At 36.2% G+C, this 24273-nt stretch overlaps 1 protein-coding gene across 7 annotated transcripts in view; it reads left to right on the top strand.

Moving 5' to 3' along the window:
• The window catches only part of ATP11B (ATPase phospholipid transporting 11B (putative)), a 140381-nt gene extending 120427 nt beyond the window's left edge, over positions 1–19954 (top strand). The window contains exons 29-31 of one of the 7 annotated variants that reach the window (XM_053565188.1): positions 1025–1110; positions 11517–11647; positions 14048–14100. In XM_053565188.1, coding sequence (XP_053421163.1) covers positions 1025–1110; positions 11517–11619 — 189 coding nt within the window. In that variant the 3' untranslated portion in view covers positions 11620–11647; positions 14048–14100. Of the gene's footprint in view, positions 1–965; positions 1111–3978; positions 4105–10225; positions 10329–11516; positions 11648–14047 lie in introns of those variants that run through there. The other 6 variants (XM_053565189.1, XM_053565187.1, XM_053565186.1 and 3 more) reach the window with 6 other exon arrangements.
• The last annotated feature ends 4319 nt before the right edge of the window (positions 19955–24273 follow it).

The raw sequence follows: 24273 nt of genomic DNA, 5'->3' as shown, positions 1-24273 counted from the left end.
TTGCTTAAGCCCAAGAGTTTGAGGTTGCTGTGAGCTGTGACACTACAGCACTCTACCCAGGTGGACAGCTGGAGACTCTGTCTCAACAAAAAAAAAAAATGGAATGTACGGTAAATCAGTCATTTCATCTATGTGTGAAAGCCATTATAATCTTCCTTTTTGGGTCACCAAATTCATTTCTAAATGACAACTATTTGTTCTAAGTGGTCTAATCCAAGAAGGAAACCTCCTCTTTCACAGGAGATCTCTAGACTTCTAAGGTGGTTTTTTCTTGTTGGTTTTGTTTTTCTGTTTTTACTGAAATAGTATATGGTCATTTGAATCCCTTATGTGACATTATTCCTTTGATATAGGCAGGAATCATTATTATTTCAGCTTTATCCCATCACTTTGACTTAAATGATGGGGAAATGACTAGAAACTTAGCAGCTACTTGCTGTTTACCAGAAAGAGCAAGAAAGAGCTCTTCAGAAGAAGAGATGGCAGTGTTGATTCTGAGCTGTGTTTTTCTCCAGAATAAGAATGTGGAATTAAGCATAAAGAATAAATTCTTTTATTTTTTTATTATTATTTTATTTTTTGATACAGAGCCTCAGCGGTCACCCTTGTTAGTGCTGTGGCAATCACAGCTCACAGCAACCTCAAACTCCTGGGCTTACGCGATTCTCTTGCCTCAGCCTCCCAAGTAGCTGGGACTACAGATGCCCACCACAATGCCTGGCTATTTTTTGGCTGTAGTTGTCATTGTTGTTTGGCAGGCCCAGGCTGGATTCGAACCCACCAGCTATGTTGTATGTGGCTGGTGCCTTAGCTGCTTGAGCTACAGGTGCGGAGCCAAGAATTAATTCTTTTAGTGGCAAAGCCAACAGCCCTGCCTATGTCAATCATATATGTGTATTATGTATATTTCTTACTCATGTAGGAACAGATGTATTTACGAAACTTGTCCTGTGTCTGTCTCTTAGGTGATGAATACAGCTCACTGACTTGTCGTGTGTCCCATCCCTTTTCTGTCCACTTATAGATGTACTCCAACACAGTCGCTTTAAGTGACGAGTTCATCGCACTGCAGCCATTGTCGAGGGCCAGGAATCAGCTGAGCAAACTTAGGTAGAGTAGGCGGAGCAGAGTCTCATTACCTCTTCTGCATGCTAAGGGTCAATTGAACAGTATCTGAAAGATGGGCAGAGGCATGAATGAAGAGTGGGACGTTTTTGTTAGCATAACTCTGTCTCTGGCTAATTTGACCTTTATTAATGTTTGTTGAAACCTAAAAAATATATCCATTTGTTTTTTGAGAAAAAAACTCAGGTGAAAATTCAGCATGATAACAGGACAGAGATGTATACCTTATTATATATTTTTACACCATGACAATCTTTTCTAGCACAATTCTAATGCTTCTGCTTGTCATATTCATATTTAAGAATGCTCTTGCATGTTGAGTAATTAAAGCTACAAATATTCATCATAAAATTTAAGTTTTAAGTTATAGTTACTTGGAAGTGAGAGTTGCCCATTTTTTTGTGTTGCCTTAGTCCGTGTTGTAAGTACATGTGCATATTTGTGTTTGTACGCTGTAATGGCTGCTGAAACATTTCATACCTTTGCATCTATAAATTGAACATTGTGTCTTTATGTCTTTTATCTCCACAGACAGATTCATTTTTTATTTTCTGCAAAAAATAACTGGTAGTTTAGACATGTCTTTTGATGAAAAGGAATGAAAACTTAGATTCTAGAACTTTTGATATCAAGATCCCCAAAACATGTATTAACTTCAATATGGTTTGAGGGGGAAAGGTACTATAACTAAAGTTTTTTTAGTTTTAACACTTTTCAGTTTCTTACCCTGTCAATATCTAATGTATTCTTTCTTAGGTATTTAAAAAAATTTTTTTATTCTCAAGGTTTCTTACCGTTCTATGTTTATTTGATCAAGTGAATGGCTTCGACAAAGCCCCATTTAAGTAACCTTTTATGGAACTCTATGAGTTTGTAATATTTACCTATTTCAAAGTTTTATCAAATCTTTCAGATTCTGCATTAGTATTAGCTTTAACTTTACCTAAACATTCTGCTTTTAATACTAAAGGTATAATAATTATACATGAATATACAAATGAATATCACAATTACATTGGTAGGTGATTTTCTAAAAACAATGGGTTTCTACTATATTTTTGAATATCTAATTATTTAACTCTAAGGCAGTACAAGAGCTCATTATTTTAAAGAACACTCTGGCCAACTCTTTTCTCAAGTAAATATAACTTTTGCATTGTGAATAGTCATATTTTCATGAAATCATATTTTCACATGTTGGCTTAAATGAAGCCACATTTTTTGAGCAATACTAGACTTTTTTTTTTTTTTTTTTAAGAAACAGGCGTCTCACTCTGGCTCAGGCTGGTCTTGAACCTCTGAGCTCAGGGCAATCCACCCACCTCGGCCTCCCAGAGTGCTAGGAGTACAGGCGTGAGCCACCATGCCCGGCTAGCAATACTAGATTTTAAATGAAAGGGGAAAGGAAATCATGAGTAACGAGATCCCAGACTCCAGATTACTGTAATAAAGAAGTAAGCTTAACATTCATGTGAGAAGATCACAGTGAGAGTAGGATATTAGTGAGATGGTCTTTCTACAAGCCCCTCTCCAATCAGGTGGTGCGCTGCTGAGGAAGTGGAGACCTGAACAGCAGTGCCACACTGGTGCTGCTGCAGCGGGCTCTAACCACGTCTGTTCAGCTTTTTGAACCTCCAGGTTTTCCACCTACTAAATAATCATTTTACATCCTATGGTCTGTTTACTTACTATCAGCATCTAAGAAAACAAAAAGGAGAAATATCATGCTCCACCAAAAGCCAGGTAAAAGTAACTGTTACTGAGAATGAGCAGTGAGTGACCACTGGTGATGCATCTGCTGGTGCAGCCTGTGCCTTTGAATACATCTTGTTTTTAAACTACAGTGACTAGTACCCCATCAGTGTGATCCCTGATAGCTTAGCTCTTCACTCTTGTGATAGGGAGGAAGATTGTGAGGATATCAGATATCTTTAAGCACTTTCAAATCTTCAGCACGTCTTAAGAAACATTAACATAAAACTATTAACAATTTGCTTTTGAATAAAGGAAAGTTCATTTTGTGTGTTTCTCCCTCCCATTATAGGAAAATTTAATAAACTGTCTTCCTATCAACTTACTGTACTCTTGAAACCAAGGAATTCTACTGCTTATTCTTTTATTTATGTAGAGATTCACCAGAGCTTTTTATATAGAAATAATTATTGTTCAGCCCTAAGACTGGAAAAACACATACAGATGAGGCAAAATTTATTGATTTATTAAGGACATTTTCATGTGATTTAAGAAAAGTTAAAATAAGTATGGTCATGGCACAGTTTTTAAACTTTCTCAAAAGATCTTTAATACAAATATAGAAAAAACAAAGAACTGAAGTTTATATAAATTATTTGACCCTCATCAAAAATACATTTCAAATTAAGTATCAAATTTATTTTGTTAAATAAATCAAGTCAAACCCATTACACATACATTTGTAAGGCATGTGATCATTCTAGTCTGCTGAAGCCCAATTAGAGTAGCAAAGTCTTCTGAGAACGGGACATGAGAGGCGAGAAATTAGAAATACCATTGCAATAAGAACCCTAAATCTTGGTAGCAATGAATTTAATAGAAGAAATTGAATTATATCGAAGGAAACATGGTTTTAACTCAGCTGTACTGTATGTTTATACTAGCTCTGTGCACTGGAAAATCACGGCTTTGTTTTGTATGCTTCGTGTTTCCCTTTAGAAGCTCCTGTTAGCCCTCTTCTGTGACAGTAAATGTGCCATTGTGTGAACATTCATTTGTGCCTCACAGACTGTGGACCTCAACTTGTTTTAATTTTAAACGTATATATGGCGAAGAGTATCATTCTGTAATATGAGACTTGTTGCTTTTCTGTCCTTCCAGATGGAAGAAGATAAGGGTTCAGTCAGCTCAGCATATGAATTTGCTGAAAGCCAGCACAGAGGGGAGGACAGTGGGCACCTGCTAGCTGAGGCTTGCAGCCAGCAGGACAGTTGTTGCGTGCACTAGGTAGTATTGCGCTGGACCTTCCTGGGGACTCATCCGCCAAGTTCTCACGCTTGGGGCATGTCATGGGAGAACTGACTTGACATTTCCATTCTACCTTACTAATGCCTTCACTGTTTCTCATGTGTTGTTTTGGTTTTCTTGTTTTTCTTTTTTGTGGTCTTTACATTTTTCATATGTCCATCTCTGAAATTGGATTAGTCGTTCTTTAGACTCACAGTGGTAAACCAAACTTTACGTTTAATTCTAACCTGGAAAGGTATTCTCACAACCTATTGTGAAATTATTTCTTTTCACTTCTCCTTTTGAAATGTCATGCTATTTCTATTATTTCTGAAATCATTTTTCCCCAGGAAGATGTGCTGTATATCATTTTACACATGTTAATGTAGTTAAATACTGAATCACGTATATAAGCCCACCTCTTAAGTTGAGTGATCAAATGAATGAGGGCTTCCTGGGTCAGTAAACTGTCCATTCTTACGTTTAATAAATTTTCATAGTCGTATCTTTTTAATAAAAAACAACGAACTGATGAGGGCTTGATTTATTCCCTTCTTGAGGAATAAACCTTAACAACCTCTTAGGGATATACAAATATTTTCATTAATAGCAATTGTGGAGGACAAAAGTTCCTACCACTAAAACTGTATTTTACTTGAACTAATTGCCATTTTGTTTATTATAATTACTGGTCAAGAAAATGCTATTGTCTCATCTGAGATAAGCAAATGGTGAAACTTTAAAACAAAAACAAAGCCACTTGATTATAAATCTTTTAACTACACTGTAAGTCAGACCAGGGATCAGAATAATAATTTGAAGAATATGAATTATTATCTATATGACATTTTTAAATTTAGATTCATTTAGTTAATTGCCCTAAATGGAAAATTAACTCTGTTATTTATCAATTGAAAAGAATTCTGAATTTTTATTTTGTTTTGGTATGCTTCATATGATTATTTTTACATTGTATTTATCTTACATTGTGCTTTGCTGTAAAAAGATGTTTAGTTTTTTAAGATGCCATGATTGAGTTCCAAAGAAAGCTCATGTGAAGAGCTTACTGGTTAAAAAGCAGGCAGTGGCCAGATTTAGATTGTGCCCTGGATAGTCTACAAAGCACATAATCCACTTGAGCTTGACATGCTAAAATCATAAAATTACGTCCTCTGTGATAAAAGTTCCCCAGAGGGTCAAGTTCACTTACATATTTCATTAGACATGAATATGGTACTGCTTTGCTTTAATGTGTCTATTAAAATATATGATGTAGTTGAAAGTTGGGTTCTTAGAATACTCTATTTTTTGTTGTTGTTGGAGATTCATTGAGGGTACAAAAAAAAAAAGAAACAGGTTACATTGATTGCATTTGTTAAGTAAAGTCCCTCTTATAATTGTGTCCCGCCCCCAAAAGGTGTGTCACACACCATAACCCCACCCCCCCTTCCTCATTCTCTTTCTCTGCTCTCCCCTCCCCCAAACCCCAGCATGTACTAGGTCGTTAATTGTCCTCATATCAGAATTGAGTACATGGGATTCTTACTTCTCCATTCTTATGATACTTTACTAAGAATGTTTTCCAGCTCCATCTGGGTTAATACAAAAGATGTAAAGTGTCCATCTTTTTTAATGACTGAATAGTATTCCATGGTGTACATATACCACAGCTTGTTATCCATTCCTGGGTTGGTGGGTGTTTAGGCTGTTTCCACATTTTGGGGATTGTAAATTGAGCTGTGATAAACCTTAGAATACTCTTATTAAATAACAGAGGCCTTATTGTGGTTAACTTGCAAAAGGATGATACATGAGTTTTCTTCCTTTACACCGTACAACATTAATTTACCCTCTGCATTAAATTTGGGGATTTTATCATTTTTCACAGATACTGATATTCTTCCTCATGTGAACTACAAACTCATCATATATTGTTATTTTTGTAACCAAATAAGTATATTATTAAAACAAAAACTAGAAATAGGCCAAATTATCTAAGTAAGCTTACCTAATATATATAATTCTTACTGTATTCTTACTTTTTTAGCTAATCCAAGCAGCACAGTCAGAAAGCATCTCTTCTTGGGAAATCTCTAAAAAACAGTATGAAAATATTTTAAACTATCCATCAAAGTTGTTGTTTATTTTCTTTAGGGGGAAAGGAAGAGAGCAGGAAGTTTAGAGGAGTGAATGTGAGCTTGAAGCAGATTTTGGAGAAACAGACCTTGAGTAAGATATGCCAGTTAATCACTAAACGTCTACCTCCATTTCAGTTCTAAATGATGAGATGGAGCTATCACTTGTTTTAGGAATTTCATGATTCCTAACCAGATTTGGGGATCAGTAATACTTGATGACTTCTGATTTCACATTAAAAAGAAAAACTGTTTCTTAAACACAAACCTGTTTTGGTTTTTGTTCAGAATTACAAGTTGAAGGCTTCTTTCCTGATACCTTCTTTAAAGTTATGCAAGGTGCTCACTGATTATCCAATATATAAAATAATTTTGAGACCAGGCACAGTGGTTCATCCTGAAATCCCAGCACTGAGGTGGCTATTCAAGACCAACCTGCCAATGTAATGAGAGACTCTGTCTCTACAAAAAAATTTAAAAATTAGCTGGCATAGGGGCATATGCCTATAGTCCTAGCTACTAGGGAGTCTTGAGGGGAGAGGATAGCTTGAGCTCAGGAGTTCAAGGTTGCGGTGAGCTATATTGCTATTGCACTATAGCCTGAGCAACAGAGAGAGACCTTATGTCTAAAAAATAGATTAATCAATTAAAACAATTTTAAAGGCAAACACCTAATATGGCTAATGGTTTGACAGTTCTTAACTAAATGTTTAAAAATGAATTTGACTTGATAGAATGTTATAGGCATGGGTAAAACAAATATTAGAAAATAAGGTAACTTTTTAACATAAGATTTAAGGAAGATTTTAAGATTTAAGAAAGATTTTTTATGTAAGCAGTAAGAAAAACTTCTAAGTGTTCACCATCATTGATAACAAAATAATGGAAATAAGACCAATGAGCCAGAATTCATTTCATAATGCAAGTTCTGTAGACGTGAACATTTTTATTAGCCATGTTGAATGTACATAGTTGTTTTGCTCAGCAGCCTAACACTAAATTATGTGGTTGTTCCTGGAAAGCAAGTATGGTGGAAAGCGGAGTATTTCACAGTTCCCCCAGGTAGGGTGCCAGTCCTATTACTGTGCTTTTTTTCTTTTTCAATACTTATAAGTAGTCCCCTCCAAAATGTAATGATGCCCTGTCCGTACTTTGAATGAAGTGATATCCAAATGCTCCACTCCATTGCCACCCCCCAGTTACACTGGCAGCTGTGGCCGGGGTAGTCTGGGTCAGCTCCCTGTCCCTGAGGATTGGGATCAAAGGTGTGAGAAAGCAGCAAAGCTTGGAGATTTGCTAAGAACAGTGCAGCATTTTCCATAGATGGCTTCACAGAAACCCAGTTGACCACCATTCAGTATTTTCAAAGTAGTTGGAGTTTTTCCTCTTTAGAGAAAAAAGGAAATATATTTTGTTTAATTTGAATGGTGATCTGAAGAGATAAAGATCATTTCTTTATAATATTTTTGACATTTCAAGATGTTTCTTTTCTCTTTGGGGTTGTCTGTATTTTAATACCTGTCCTTAGGTTTAAAAGTGAATGATGATGAATGCAAAGCAAGGTCCTTTCCTTTCCTTAAGGTCAGACCCAGACCTAACCAGTGACCTGCGTGTCTGTGGACCCCCATGCTGCTGACCTGCTAGATGTCATCTTCAGTGGGTCTCTGTCAGTTGAGTGGGCACCAGCTTTGGGCAAAGCACATGTGGTTAAACTAAGATGCATGAGACAAGATGCATTCTCTCAATATCTGGTCTAGTTCAGTGCTCCCCAAATTAATGTGACTAAGGACCAGTTTGTTCTCTTGTTTTGTTATCTTGTTTTGGTTTGTTTTTTTTCTGTTTTTTTTTATTATTATTATATTTTTTTATTTTTTTGTAGAGACAGAGTTTCACTTTATTGCCCTCGGTAGAGTGTCGTGGCATCACACAGCTCACAGCAACCTCCAACTCCTGGGCTTAGGCAATTCTCCTGCCTCAGCCTCCCGAGTAGCTGGGACTACAGGCGCCCGCCACAACGCCCGGCTATTTTTTTGTTGCAGTTTGGCCGGGGCTGGGTTTGAACCCGCCACCCTCGGCATATGGGGCCGGCGCCCTGCTCACTGAGCCACAGGCGCCGCCTATTATCTTGTTTTTAATTTCCAGTCCATCATGGACCAAAACTTTTCAAAACATGATAAAAATGAATTACTAAGGAAATGAAATTTAAGAGATATATAAAATAAGCCTCAATTTTAAAATTAGTATTAGATATACCAGTCATAAAAGTATTCTATCAAATTGCTGTGGGATTTTTTTAAACTCTTACCCTTACAGACCAGAAATTCATGGGCCAATAACAAAGCATTTGTAGATTGACATTGATCCATGGATCACACTACCCTTTACTTAGGTTAAGTTTGGTCTGAATACACAGCACACCCCTGTGCACATATAGTTACTCATTTCTTTCACTCAGCCTGGTATGCTCTTTCTCCCCCATCACCAGTTGCTGAAATGCCCTTATCCTTAAAGATGTATTCTAATTCTTTTTCATCAAATCTTTCATGCCTTCCCACCAGTGCCACCAACAACTGGGTCTGAGCTCTGCCTGTTGTCTCAGCAGTCGGCCTCGTGGGCAGAGTTGAAGAAGGCAGAGGAATCAAAGAAACCAAGGTTCAGCCTCGCTTGAGTGGTGACCTTGGACAGATTGTTCACCTCTTTGTTTCCTCATCTATAAAATGGGGATGATTATGGTTCCCATTCCAAAGACCTGCTGCAAGTTAAATGAGAGTGTCCATGAAAAGCATCTAACAGAGTAGCTTGCACACATGCAGTAAGCATTCCATTTATCCAGCACTGTCAGCATGGGTTCCTGACCCGTCTTCTCTGACACATCCTTCTTTACCTTTCCCTCGCTAGCCTGAGGGCAGGGTTGCTGTCCCCTGTGGAAACTGGCCCGGTACCTTGCTCAATATTGAATTTTAAGTGTGTGTGCCATTTAAGTGATACAGACATGCAGTAGAATAGAATCCAGAGAGAAAGAGATTACTCATAGTTGGAGAGGTAAGGGCAGTTTCATGAAGATAATGGAGTATAAATGGAACTTTGGTTTAGGGTTTAGCATTCTGACCCTACAGGCCCCGACACATGCCCACTGGCAGCGAAAACTGCCCGGTTGGCTGCAGTGGGGTCTACACAGGAACACTAGGAAGTAGAGTAGGAAAGGCAGCCTGGGTCAGGGAATAGTGTGCCCTCAAGATGCCTTAGAGTGTTAGACATTATCCTTTGAGTAGGCAGCAGTGATAAAGAGTCTTGGTTGCTGCAAAGGAGGTATTGTAGCAATCAATCAGAGCCCAGAGACCCAAAAAGGAAATGAGGAAACTGAAGAAATTCTGTACTAAAATCTGCATTTCTCCAACTATTTCTTCTAGTGTTGATTAATGTCTTCTGGCTGAGGGGTTAGTGGGGAGAGGGTTCATTGAGAAAAAGAGTGGGAGAATTATAATATCTTAAGTGTCCCCCACGGAGACTGACCATTTGTCCTGACTTACTGACAATCCTCAACTTAAAAAGTCTGTTTAGGACCATGTCTAGTGGCTCACGCATGTAATCCTAGCACTCTGAGAGGTAAAGGCAGGTGGATTGCTGTGGTCTGGAGTTGGAGACCAGCCTGAGGAGCAGGGAGACCCCCATTCCTACTAAAACTAGAAAAAGTTAGCTGGGCACAGTGGTGCACACCTGTAGCCCCATCTATTTGGGAGGCTGAAGCAGGATGATCACTTGAGGTCAGGATGATGCCACCACACTGCAGCCTAGGTAACAAAGCAAGACTCTGTCTCAAAAAAAAAAAATCTGTTTTTAGAACTTCACTGAATTAGTATTTCCCAGATTTGATTGGCCACAGAAACTTTGTTTCATGAGGTGTCTATAGACACCTCATGAAACACAGTTTAAGAAACAGTGCCCTAAACAGACCTAAAAAACAGTAAAGTTTGGCTTTTTCTCAGTGTTTAGCAGATCCTAGGATATTGGAGCAATCAGGCACTTGCCAAACAGGAACTGTGTTCTGTTGTCACTCTGAGCATGGACCTTGCAGGACATCACCAGTTGCTGATGTTCAGAATCCCAGGTTATTTTTGTTCCACCACATCCACTCTTCTGTCCATTGTGAGCATCTCTCCACGTGTCCTCTGTTGCCATGCCTACACCCAACATGGTGATTCCCAACCTTTGTGGAGGTGCAGCCCTCCAATCAGTTTAATTTTATTGTTTTCTTTCTTCTATATCTTCAAAAGATTTGTTATATATAATGCTATATGTATAAAGGAAAGTGAATTAAAGTAAGATTTTTTTTTTTTTTTAAACAACAGCCCTTGAGAAATTTATGAGCATCCTTGACTAGCAAAACCAGGGTTGGGATTCATTGAGCTCCACGGTCATAGCATTTCCCTCCTTCATTTTAGCACAATTGAAATTGTCAGTAGTATGGAATTTAGATATCTTGCTGGGTCATTTATTTCTGAATTGATATCAATCTTGCATACATTCAGAAAGTTCAATTTCAAATCATAATATTATTGCTTATTTGCTTGTTTAATAAATTTTAATCCATGTACCATCAGTTTAACTGTTAAAAAGCAGGATAAGCTGATTATGGGCATAGTTACCACTTAATTAACATAGTTAATACTTGTTTACTATTTTAAGGTAAATGATGCTTTTTTCAAAAACCATTACGGAGTGGGAATATGATGAAGAGTGCTTAGAACCTGGCACATAGTAAACACTACACAACGCATTTGCTACTGTTGCTGTTGTTGTGTTACGTGTGTGTTAGTGAAGGTTGGGATTAGGTCCTGCCCGCTGTTACTTCCCAGTCTTCCAAGTACTCTACTTGTCTCCATGGCTAGACATTTTAAGTGAAATTGCAGAAGTATTTCACCTAAAGGAAAACTATGTGAAGAATTAGAATTTATTAAATTTCTGAGTGATTGACATAAATCATTTTGACCAAAATAAGTTATTAAAATAAGATATTAAAAGCCTGTCTTTATAGATTTTAATACTGTCCAGCTACTTGTTTTTATATATTTTACTAGACCTCTCATTTAGGACACAAGGCTTTTAAATGTTATTCTAGTAAATTAAAGCCTTTTATACATATTCCTGTATTATAGAAAAAACATATAAATTGGTACACATTACTTTTCGTTTTGAAGTGCTTGGTGTAATTTTTTAATGCTTTTAGAAGTCCATATCTATAAATAACTAGCTTTTTTTCTGCTTCCACTCCTCCAGCTTACTGAAACAAATGCAGGTATCAGGTGCTTGGACTCCATGTGCTGTTTCCCAGGAGAAACAGCATGCACGTCTGTTGGAAGAATGCTGGAACGAGTTATAGGAAGATGTAGTCCGACCCACATCAGCAGGTGTGAAATTTCTCTAAGTAGCCTTTGCTGCAAATGAGTGTCCTGTAACTGGAACAGGATGAATCTGTAGCTCTAGATACCTAATATATCGGCAGTAGGTTTTACCAATGTAGCAGGAGGTCTGTTCTTTATTAGTACTCTTTGGTGGTAGATTTCACTTTGTGGCTTTGGGTTAAAGGGTTCTTTCACTGACAAAGGAAGAGAAAGCACCTCTGAAGAGACTTTTCATCTAATGAACACAAAATTTTGTTCCATAATTTTTCTAAAATGTGGTGAATAGGAATATGTATATGGTACTCTTCCTTGGTTTACATAACTTTCTTTTATTTCAATTACAGCTATATTAATAGTTTTTATCTTGCTTTTTCTTTGTTTTTTGTCTTTACAAAATCTCCACACAATAATGAAATCAAAAAGTTTCTTACTCTTCATGTGTATTTCCTAGTCAGTTATTTGAGACTTTCAAGTGTTTGTAAATACAAAAGGCTGTATTTCTACTCCCGTACCCCTTGTTATGTCTATAATGAAGCTATGAAATGAGTTACGATTTCTAAGTTTCTTTGCCTGGTACCTATTGTCTAATTAAAAGCATTTATAAGTTAGAGCAGGCTCTTTAAAGGATGAGTAAGAAGCGGCAGCATTTCTGTCCGCTCTCAAACCCGTTTCCTGAGTTAGATCTATTGCAGTGCTTGCTTTTGTGGATCATAACTAAAAACCACCACTTTTTTCTAAATGCCATTTGAAAGTGAAATGGATTTATTTCTTCAATAGGCATATCATTATTTAGGGGATGTTAGGGAGTAGAAACATCTTTTTCTATATGTGGTGTTCCTTAGGTGAATGATATCATATTCTCAGAATTAGAGCAGCAGCGCACTGCCATGCAGGAAGGGCTGCAGGTGGGCAGGGAGGGTGGGGCCTTACAGTGTCCCCAGTGCCATGGCATGGAGAGGTGGGGAGTAACCAGGAGCAGGCTGTACGGGCGAAGGAGGCACTACCTCTTATCTACGAACAGAAGAATTTGTGATATTTGGTTAGCTTTTTGTTTTTAAAAAATGATGAATATGATATCATTCATCTATGATTACCTAAAATTCAGGTAACTTTTACTGGTGAACTTGGTAGTCTCACGTTATCTTTAGCTATGGCCATGTCTTTATGGTACAATCAGATTTACAAATAGCTTTCTTATGTTAATGTCTATGATTTCAATCTCCATTTTTTCCAATTTGGTAATAACGTGTGATCTAAAATATTCCTATAATGCTGTGATGCCATTTTGTAGTAATTTCATTCCATATGGAAGGATTACCTTGAGCAATTAAATTTACTGGGACTTTGTTATGACTTCCATATTATATTAAAAATGTAGCTCTCTGTCATGTACCGAGGCCAGTACATTTCCTAAAGGAAGTTCAAAAGGACTTATTTATAATATTACTTACCTAGTAACACAGCTTTATTACATAGAACCAAGATGGAAGTTAGACTAATATACAATAGGAATTTTTAAATTTCTACTTCGACAGAAATTTCCTTTTAATGACAATGTACTTTTTTGTTAGTGATTTTAAAAAACTAAAATTAAAACAAGCCAACAAGAATAATAAGCCAGCAGAATTTTCTGCTTCCTACATTATATCCATTGTCTTGAGATCACTTATGTGGGTAATGTGCCCCTATTATTCTTGCATAGCCATATTTATTATGAGTTACCCCTTTGAACCTGCCCGGGTGTTACTGAATCTATATTGACATGTTCTCTTGAAGGTGATTATTATCATCCGTACTTCTTTTCATTTAAAATCATATTGTATTTTTCTCTGAGATTTTTAAAATTTTCATAATAAAATGTTTAACTTAGTAATTAATTTCATATTTGACAGACTATAAATATAGCCTTTTCAGTTTTATCCAGTGTCTCAGCTTACATCACTAGTTACTATTATTTTCTCCCTTTTTCCTCAGAAAGTAATCTAACAGTCTTTTCAGATTGGTTAATTTTTTTTCTAGAGGACAAAGTCATACAATACACAGAGCTATGTGGTGCTTTTCAAAGGGCTTTATGAAAATTGCCGTAGATCCATTAACATGACGTTTAACACATAACAGTAAAAGTTCTTTGGATGTGTAGAGTCTGGTTTTTGTTTTTTACACATATTTGTGAAATGTGTTTGGCATTTCTATTTTGACTTTGGAGCAACCTATATTCTGCATTTCTCTTTGATGTCTAATTAAAAGATAAGGCAAAGCTGAGACTGCCGTTACCCGACGTTGAAGCCCTGAGATATTTGTTCCATTGATACATTAAGCATGAGAGTCATAGGCTTCACTTTAAAAATATAACTAGTATTTTTTATACGACAGATTTCTTTGCTTACTAAATTTTTTTCTATCCAGGCACAAAAATTCTACTTGCATTTTGTTAATTGATGTTGGTAAAGGAATATCCCTATTGCCAGCTCAGTTTCAAAGGGAACATCTTGGTGTGCCATGCTGTACCTTGAAGAGCTGCATTTCAGCAATAAATGATTTACTGTGTGTATGTTACTAGTAGTTACTTTGCCCTACTCAAAACTATCATTTAAATAGAAAGGAATTAATAGTGTGTCATTCAAGTGTTGAATGTTCTGTCAAAAATGATATTTAACATGAATGTACATGTGCACTTTGAAAAGATAAAAAATGAGGGAAACTTTATGTAATAAGATTCTTCTGTGTAAGCAATGGTTGGAAAGAAGAAAAATATATTTTATATATATTATATTTCATAATATATATAAATATATATTATATAATTATTTATAATATATATTTTATAAATAAAATATATAATATAAAATATTGGCAGTTGGGAATTGGACATTTGACTCCACATAATTAAGGTATTGATAGTTACGTTAAAAGTTACAGTTAAAAACATACTTCTCCCCATACCTACTCTTTAAGAAATTTCTATATTCTCATTTTAATCATTTTTCTGCAAATGTTATGTGCCTAATATGTGCTAGACATAGTTCTAGATGCTAGAGAGAGAGTAGTGAACGGGCCTTCCTTAAACTAAGGTAGATACTTCTGAAAACAAGTAAAAATCAGAGAACTGGAATAGTTGCTATTTGTTTTTCTGTTTGCCAATTTTGTGAAGCCTCAAAATTCTAAACTTCTTTTTGTTTGTGCTCACGTAATAATTGATTTAAACTTGAACTCCATGCCAACTTAGAGTCTCTGGGGGGGAGAAAGGATATTTCATAAAGGTGAATTGGGACCATTTTAAATGTTAGTCTCTTCCTCTAACATCTCTATTTAGTAAAGGTGCGCACCCTTGCAAAAGTTACGTAAAATGTTTTTATTGTTAAATGGTTTTAGTCTCACAAGAAAGCCACCTTTCACTGGATAATCCTAATGTTGTCCTTGAACTAGGTTAGTCTGTTTTAAGCATGGCACACTATGTACAGTCTTGAGTTATTTTAGCTTAAATTAACTCAAGCTAATTTAAGTTTACAGCTGCAAATAAAGTGTTATGTAATGAATTGCTGAAGGGCCTTACCATTCAGACAATGGTTGACTTTTCCAGCCCAGTAGAGGATCTTAGTTAAGTGAAAACTAGTGACCCACAGGTGTCTTTGATACCTTTTAAATAAACCATTTGCTACATTCTAGCTAATTATGCTCAAGTCTTTAGAATAGAATTTATAACTGAAAAGAAATGAACAATAATATGAACATAGTAAAATTCCATTCCAAAATTTTTGGTAAGTGGGATTTTTATTTGTAAATTTAACTTTTTAGTAAAATGGAATGTGCACAACTCTTCATATACTTATTTCTTATTACATTACTAAGATTTTAAAAGCAGCTTATGCTTTACTACATATAAAAATTATTTTAATGCTAATGAATGTCTGAATTTTGGCTAATATTTTTATATGATGACTAGAGCATTATTTTCCCTGAGTTTTTGTATAATATAAATAGAATATTTGAGCACTCAATAGTAGTATAAAGAACTTCTCTTCAACATCTAAAAATGAATGAATCAGTAATTATTTCAAACTCAATTCGCATTTTGGTCCTAAGTTTTAGAAAGTAATTTTTTTCTCAATTGAAACATAGGTTCTGGTGAGCCAAACTTTTTTCTTATTGTTACTTTAGATCATGGAGTGCATCGGATCCTTTCTATACCAACGACAGGAGCATCTTGACTCTCTCCACAATGGACTCATCTACTTGTTAAAGGGGCAGTAGTACTTTGTGAGAGCCATTTCACCTCCTTTCCTAAAATTCAGTGAGATCAACCTGTAATGGCCACACTAGCTCCGAAGTTACTTTCTGAAATCTCTGGAGTAGTTCAGACCCACTCAGAGTCAGATGGCAAACACACAGGAAGCTTTAACGTGAGCCCCTTAATTTAAATCTGAACATGTTAAAATTTGTGAATAAAGAGACATTTTCCATCTCTTTGTCTGGTTTGTCCCCTGTGCTTATGGGACTGCTAATGGCATTTCAGCCTGTTGCTGAGGCCACTGCATTTTAATGTCAAGGTAGAAAAGAGACAAATCCTAGTCATGTGGTTTTTTTTAGTGTTAGCTCGGTTATTGACTCTTCTATTTAAATCTGCTTCTGTAAATTATGCTGAAAGTTTGCCTTGAGAACTCTATTTTTTTATTAGAGTTATATTTGATGCTTTTCATGGGAAAAGTTAATGTGAATAAGGAATTTTGGTCCCTCAGTGACCTGTACTGTTAATTCATTAGTGTTTTCTAAGTTCACAGAGCAAATTAGGAGAATAATTTCCAACCATTATTTACTGCAGTATGGGTAGTAGATTTATACAATACCAACTTCTCTAACTGTATTGTAATGTGACCCGTAAAGCTAACCGTATAAATGCAAAGGGTTTATCATATCTTATCTATAAACCAGGAATCATGTGCATTCACCAAATTTCCAATTGTTTACTGATATATTTGTGACAGAATATGAAGAATCTATAGTGGGTAAATTAAATACCTTAGCGTATTATTAACGTCTTTTTCATTGGATCTTTTGCATGCTTTAATCTGGTTAATATATTTAAATTTGCTTTCTTTCCCCTCTTTAGAAGGCTCTGTTTATAGAATTTTATGAAAATGTTGTAAAATTCAACTATATCAATAAAAAATAAGTTTGGATGGTATTTAAATATTGCAAATACTTTTAATTACACAAATCAAAATATTATGGGTAACTAAATTAATAAAAAGAATAGCCTCTTTCTATGGCCAACTTAGAATTGTTCTTGCATTTTGTAAGCTAGACTTTAAACTATTAAAGGATTTCAGGTAAGAATTTTGTTATTTTTAAGCTAGCATATGTTATCTAAGTTACAACAAGCTACCATAGTAAAGTGAATTCGGCCCGGGGTCCCATTATAAGGTATAATTTCAGGCATGGTGGTGGAATGTGAGTGAAACAAAGTCTAAAATGCTAAATTTATATCTGATAATGGCAGTACTCAGTTAAAATGAATGCAAAGACTGGTTAATCAGGTATATGTTATTGCCTTTCAAAATTTAATTTTTATCCCAATTTTACCAAATAGATTCAGTGTAGTCATTTGTTTTGTTAAAAAGTGATATTTTGAGATTTGGAAATAATTAAGAACTATTACCCAGCTACATGCATATGTATTTAAAATTGTAAGAAAAATGGTTAAATGAGGTTTTGCCAAAATTTTCCTTGAAAATATAATTCCTTTTTGGAGATTAGTTCTGTAACCCTTCACTCCTTTACTATTTCATGAATATAAAACTTCTGTAATTGGGCTGGTAGGGAAGGAATAGTAGGAGATAGGTGGAGACAAGAATTAAGGCTTTACTTTGCTTGCTAGCAACTATTTTCTTTGTTTTTTGTTTCTTTTTTAAAGACAGAGTTTTACTCTGTCGCCCTGCATACAGTATAGAGCGCTATGGCGTCATAGCTCACAGCAACCTCAGACTATTGGGCTCAGGCAGTCCTTCTGCCTCAGCCTCCCGAATAGCTGGGACTATAGGCGCTCACCACAGTGCCCAGGTAGTTTCTCTACTTTTAGTAGAGATGGGGTCTCTCTCTTGCTTAGGCTGGTCTCCAACTCCTGAGCTCAAGCAAACCACACACCTCAGCCTTCCAGAGTGCTGGGATCATAGGCATGAGGTACCGTGCCTAGCCACAAACTATTTTCTTAACCCTTGTCTATTTCAGTAAGTAATGATACTGAGTATTGATTTCAGGCTAAATATTGATTTTCAAAAATAGCTATCCTTTAACTTATAAATTCTTGAGTTGGGTTTAGGAAGATCTGTTTTTCTGGAAATACATTAAACAGATAATACAATGTACAATTCATCAATTCTTGTTCCATAAAAGGAAATATGGCAGAAATATTCAGTAGAGCATTTCTGTGGAAGATAATAATGGAATTTGCTTTCTCTTAGAATATCTTATATAATGTACATATAACAAAGTGGCATTCATAGGCTTTTTTTTTCCATAGGCTTTTATTACATCTACCTGATGGTGTTTATTTGCCGTCAAGTTGTCTATGACCAACTACAGCTAAACAGGTGATCAGTTAAGCCTACAAGGTGCTTACAGTGTGGTTAATGTAATTTTCTTCACTCACCACTTGAAGTTAGTTAAAAACTTTCTTTCAAAAGAAAAAGTAAGCTCCGTGCCTGTAGCTCAGCGGCTAGAGTGCCAGCTACATACACCAGAGCTGGCAGGTTCGAATCCAGCCCAGGCCTGCCAAACAACAATGACAACTACAACCAAAAAAATAGCTGGGCGTTGTGGTGGGCACCTGTAGTCCCAGCTACTCGGGAGGCTGAGGCAAGAGAATCGCTTACACCCAAGACCTTGAGGTTGCTGTGAGCTGTGACGCCATGGCACTCTACCCAGGGCAACATCATGAGACTCTGTCTCAAGAAAGAAAAAAGAAAAGAAAAAGTTAATGGCATCCACTGATGTTCTTATCTTATTCTGTTGTTCAAAATCTACTTCATTTCTAAAGGAAGATTATCTTGTAAGTTTAAGAAAAGAGTTATTTTCTATTTATTTAATAACAGTGTAGTCTTCAAGCTTTTGTAGTTTTCTAATGCTTATATTCATATTGTAAAACTACATACATAACCAATAATTACAAGAAAAATTTCCCCTTTGCATATTCCTTTAAAATTCTTTGTAAAGTATGATGTCGATAATTACTCTTGTCTTGCCAAAACCAGAGCAAGATGCTAAATGTGTTATTGCTAGTTAATTTAATGTTCTTAAATCTCACTTGCCTGCCTTTGCCTCATCTGAGGCTGTAGCCTGAAGATAGTGGCAGGCACCAAGTCAGTTTTCAAAATTGTCTATCAGCTGCTTTCGGTGACTCAGCACCATACCCTGTGTCAGCGTTAGCAAGCATTGGCTCACCCTGGGAGTAGTACAGTGTGTGCCAGTGAGAACATAGCTACCAAGACTTGCTATGAGTTGAGAAAAGGAAAGAATTTATGGTCCGCCTTTTCTAACTGCCCTGCTCCCTGGGTCTGAAGCTTTATGATGTACAAAGGCCTCCAGAATGGACCAAAACCCAGGCACTATCCCATGTGGGCCATCAGACAGAGGTGAATCACTCTTTTAGGATATACCTGCACTCAGCCCATTAGGACTAGGACTGGGATCATTTCTGCTGCAGAAGATTGTGAAATTAAACTTGTCTGATAGCTTGAGACTCCTAATAGGCAGGGGTCAAAGCCACTAAAAATTTAACAAGTCAGAGGTGAAAGCATTTAAAATATGCTCCTCTGAAATTCCCTTTGGAGGCTGGAGGAAAAAGAAAATCTCCCATATTTGTATTTTTTCCTGTAAAGATCCATTGTGGGTGTGATAATAAGCAGGTATTAATAAAAATAATATACCAAAGAGTCTTATTAATATAAAACATTTTATTTGATTTTGGTCCCATTTATAGAAATTTTTATTTCTATCTTGAAATGAGGTATATATTTTCATAAAAGGAAAACATTTAAGTACTGTTAAAATAACTTTTGATATTCTTAAAAAATAGATGATGATTAATGATATGTTTGTAATCATGGTTATTGTTAGATTTTTATGAGATATGAGTATCTGGAAATACTATAGCAATACTTAGTTTAAAATTTTGGACCTCAGACACTGTGGCTGTCTAATGTAATTCTTTAAAAACCATCTGCGTTGTCAGTAAGCATAGTGTACTTATTGTACAGATCTCAGTAATTTTTAATGTTTATGAAGTTATATTTATCAAATAAAAATTTTCCTATATAATTTTGTCTCCATTATTTAAGCATTTTAAGCCTCTCTTTGCTCACCACAACCAAACTCCAAACATGTTTCTTCCCTGATTGCAGGTTTCAAAAATGTTCTTTGATTACCTAGGCCTTTTGTTTTTTGGACACAGAATCTCACTTGGTCAACCTGAATAGAGTGCTGTGGCATCATAGCTCACAGCAACCTCAAATTCCTGGGCTCAAGCAATTCTCTTGCCTCGGCCTGTCAAGTAGCTGGGACTACAGGTGCCACACTACCCAGCCAGTTTTTTTATTGGGGGGGGGGGAGGAGGTTGCAGTTTGGCCGGGGCTGGGTTTGAACCCACCACCACCTCCAGCATATGGGGCCAGCGCCCTACCCCTTTGAGCCACAGGCGCCACCCTTTTATTTTTGTTTTTTTCTTTGAGATAGGGTCTTGCTCTTGTTCAGGCTGGTCTCGAACTCCTGAGCTCAAGTGGTCCACCCACCTAGGCCTTCCAAAGTGCTGGGATTACAGGTACAAGCCACCGCACCTGGCAGATTACCCAAGCTTTAAAAAAGGTCTGGTAGAAATGCACGAAATGTATTGACCAACGCACTTAAACTATCATTTGTAAAAAGCCTACTAAGAGCACTCAGAAATTTGGAAATGCTTTGGTTCATATAAAACATAATGCTTTTTAAAAATATGTAACTGATACAATGTATACTTATGTTAAAAGTATTCTGATTTCCAAATGGCAGTCATTCCTAAACTTTACTCATCCTAAAGCTTCTTCAGTTGCTAGTTAGAACATATACAATTGTCTGACATACACATTTATTTTAGAAGTTAAGCTGTTGTCTTTGCCCAGGTGTTAGTATTTACAAAGGTTGACAATGCCTGATTTATATAGCATATTGCTGAAACAAAATTAGAATATGATCCTGGGCAAATCAATTTAGGCATCTGTTTTTGTATTTAAAAAGCAGTTTTTTGTTTAGACTATTTTTAAGGTGATTTCTGTCTTTAACATCTAATATATAGCAAGTAGAACATAATAACCAAGAAATTTGGACCCCAAAAATGCTTTTGTTAGAAGCATTTTACCAGGAAATTTTGTGAATTCAAAAACAATTCAAGTTTTATATTGAAGAGCTAACTGAATCAAGGGACAAGGCTGTTATAAATGGAGGTAAGTCACCGCCTCTCTCTGTGAACAACTGTTTTTTGTAAGTTTTAAGGTAAAATGGTTTTTATTCAGATGTAACATAGACAGTAATATGAATTGGAATTTAGGATTATAGTTCAATTGCTTTAGATAAATCTATACACCTGTGCAACCCTTACCTCAAATCCAGGTAAAAACCCTTCCAGCATCCCGGAAGGTTCCCTTTGCAGTGAATTCATTTCCCACTTCCTGTCCCAGCAACCATTTTTCTGTTGTCATACATTGGTTACCTGTTCTTGCATTTTACATAAGTGGAATTACACAATGTGTTCACTTTAATGTTAGGCTCTGTTGTTCAACACGCCTGTGTGTCCATGAGGTTCATCCATGTTTTAGTGTGTATCCGTAGTTTGGTTCTTTTCGCTGCTCAGCAGGGTTCCATTGCATGAATATATCATGATTTGTTTATCCTCTTTATGGAAATGGGTTTTTTTTTTTTACAATTTGGGGCTATTGTAAATGAAGGTATTAGGAACATTCTCTGTGAATTTATTTTTTCGCTTGTGAAATAACTACAAGTAGAATTTCTGGGTCCTGAGGTAGGTTTATGTTTAACTTTGTAAGAAACTGCCAAACAGTTTTCCAAAGTGGTTGTATAAACCATTTTATACTGCCCCCAGCAACTATAAGAGTTCTGATTCTATATCCTTGTCAACATTTGGTATTGTCTTTTTAATTTTGGCCATTCTAATAGATGTGAAATACCTCATTATGATTTTAATTTGCATGATGACTTCACATTTAAACCCTTTTCATAGGGTGGTTGCCTGTGGCTCAAAGGAGTAGGGCGCCTGCCCCACATGCCGGAGGTGGTGGGTTCAAAGGATTCAAACCCAGCCCTGGCCAGAAACTGCAAAATATATTTCATATATGTATTGGTAGATTAGCATTTTTTTTCCTAAAGTATCCGTTCAAGTCTCTGGCCATTTTTTTCATTAAGCTACTTTTCTTACAGTACATGTTACTAAATGGTAGGAATCCTTTAAGTCCTTCATCAAGTGCATGGACACCAGCAGTTTTCCCCCCAGTCTGTGGCTTGCCTGTTTATTTTCTTAATTGTGACTCTGGGAGCCGAGTGTTTTATTTTGATGAAATCTAATTTTTTTTTCCTTTTATGGTTAAGATCTTTTTGTCTTCTAAAAACTCATCAACCCCAAGGTCATGAGGATATTTTCCTGTGTTTTCTTCTGCAAGTATTGCAGTTAACTGTTGTGTTTAGTTAATCTGTTATCATAGGTGATCTATGATCATCTCAAATTCATCTGTGTGTATAATGAGAGACAAGGAGTGAGGATCTTCCTTCCAACAATCCATAAGGTTTTATGTTTGGTTAGCTCCATTTGTTGAAAATAATCACTTTTTCCATTGAATTGCTAGGGTGCCTCTGTTTAAAATTAATTGACTATCAAGTGTAACTCTGTTTCTGGACTCTGTTCTGTTCTATTTATTTGTCCTTGCACTAATTACTTGGCACTAAACACTGCCTTGGTTACTATGGCCTTACAGTTTGCTTTAGATTCAGGGCCTATAGTTCCTCTAAACCTGTTGATAAGATTTTTTTTAGCTATCCTTGGTCCTTTGTATTTCCATATAAATTTTGAAATCAGCTGATCAATATCTAAAAGGAAAAAAACCTGATATGACTTTCATTTGTATTGCTCTTAATCTTTACATCAGTTTGGAAAGAATGGACGTTTTAACAGTATTGACAGTATTTAACAATACTGTTTTAACAGTATCCTCCATTTTGTGGATGTGGTGAAGCTCCATTTATCTGGTCCTCTTGAATCTCTCTCAGTGTTTTGTGCTCTCCAGTGTAGACATCTAGAACATCCTTTGATAAAGTCTTAAATTTTTTTATTCTATGTTAAGTGGAATTATTTTTAAATTCATTTTCTAATTATTCGTTACTAGAACACAGAAAATCCAATTAATTTTTCCAAGTATTTCTGCAATAATATCATCCTAGACAATCAATTTTGACTTCATAACCTTACAACCTTGCTATATTTGCTCATTTGTGCTAATTGGGCTTTCCTCCCTTTTTAATAGAATCCTTTGGAGTTTCACATACACAATCATGTAATCTGAGAACAAAAAAGTTTTCATTTTTGCCTTTCCAATCTTTGCCTTTCATCTTGTGAACTACCCTGTCAAACTGGCTAGTACTTCTGATAGTGTTAAATAAGCACAGTGAGAACCTTGAATAGGTATTGAATTTTGAAAAGTGCTTGTTCTACATTTACGAGATGATCATGTTTTAATTTTTTAGTTTAAAAACAAATTATCTTGGTTGATTTTCAAGTACTACACCAACTTTTCATTCCTGAAATATATCTCACTTGGTTATGATGCATTATCCTTTTGTGTTTTGCTGTTTGATTTTTTTGTTCTGTTTTGCTGTCTCACTTTGTCCCCCTGGGTAGAGTGCTGTGGCATCACAGCTCACAGCAACCTCAAGTGACCATCTTGCCTCAGTCTCCCAAGTAGCTGGGACTTCAGGCACCCACCACAACACCCACCTGTTTTTCGTAGAGATGGGGTCTCACTCTTACTCAAGCTGGTCTTGAACTCCTAAGCTCAGGCGATCCACCTACCTCAGCCTCTCAGAGTACTAGGACTACAGGTGTGAGCCACCATGCCTGTCCTGATTTCTTAATGCTATGTAGGAGCATAGGTATCTATGCTTATGGAGGCTATCAGTCTGTAATTCCTTTTTCTTGTGGTGTCCTTGTCATGTTTTAGTATTAGGATCATTCTGGCCTTGTAAAATGATTGGGGAAGGGTTCCCTCCTCCCCTATGATGACGTTGGTATTATTTCTTCTTTTAACATTTTAAAGATTTAACCTTTGAAGTGATTCAGGCCTAGGATTTTTTATTTGTAGGAAAGTTACAGATTACAAATTGAATTTCTGAAACAGATATAGGGCTCATCAGATTTCCTTCTTACTTACTTTGTAAATAGATTTAGGAAGTCCAGTGGTTTTTGTGTGACATAGATGAATTGCATATTGGAGAGGTCTAGACTTTTAAAATACCGATTGCCTGAACAGTGTACATTATATCCAATAGATAATTTTTCATTCTACATCCTTCCCCTTCTGAGTCCCCAGTGTCCATTAAGT

This window comes from Nycticebus coucang, chromosome 16, assembly GCF_027406575.1.
Source record: "Nycticebus coucang isolate mNycCou1 chromosome 16, mNycCou1.pri, whole genome shotgun sequence".
Classification (NCBI taxonomy): Eukaryota; Metazoa; Chordata; class Mammalia; order Primates; family Lorisidae; genus Nycticebus; species Nycticebus coucang.
Note: the sequence above shows the minus strand (reverse complement) of the source record. Positions and strands in the feature narration are given on the sequence as shown.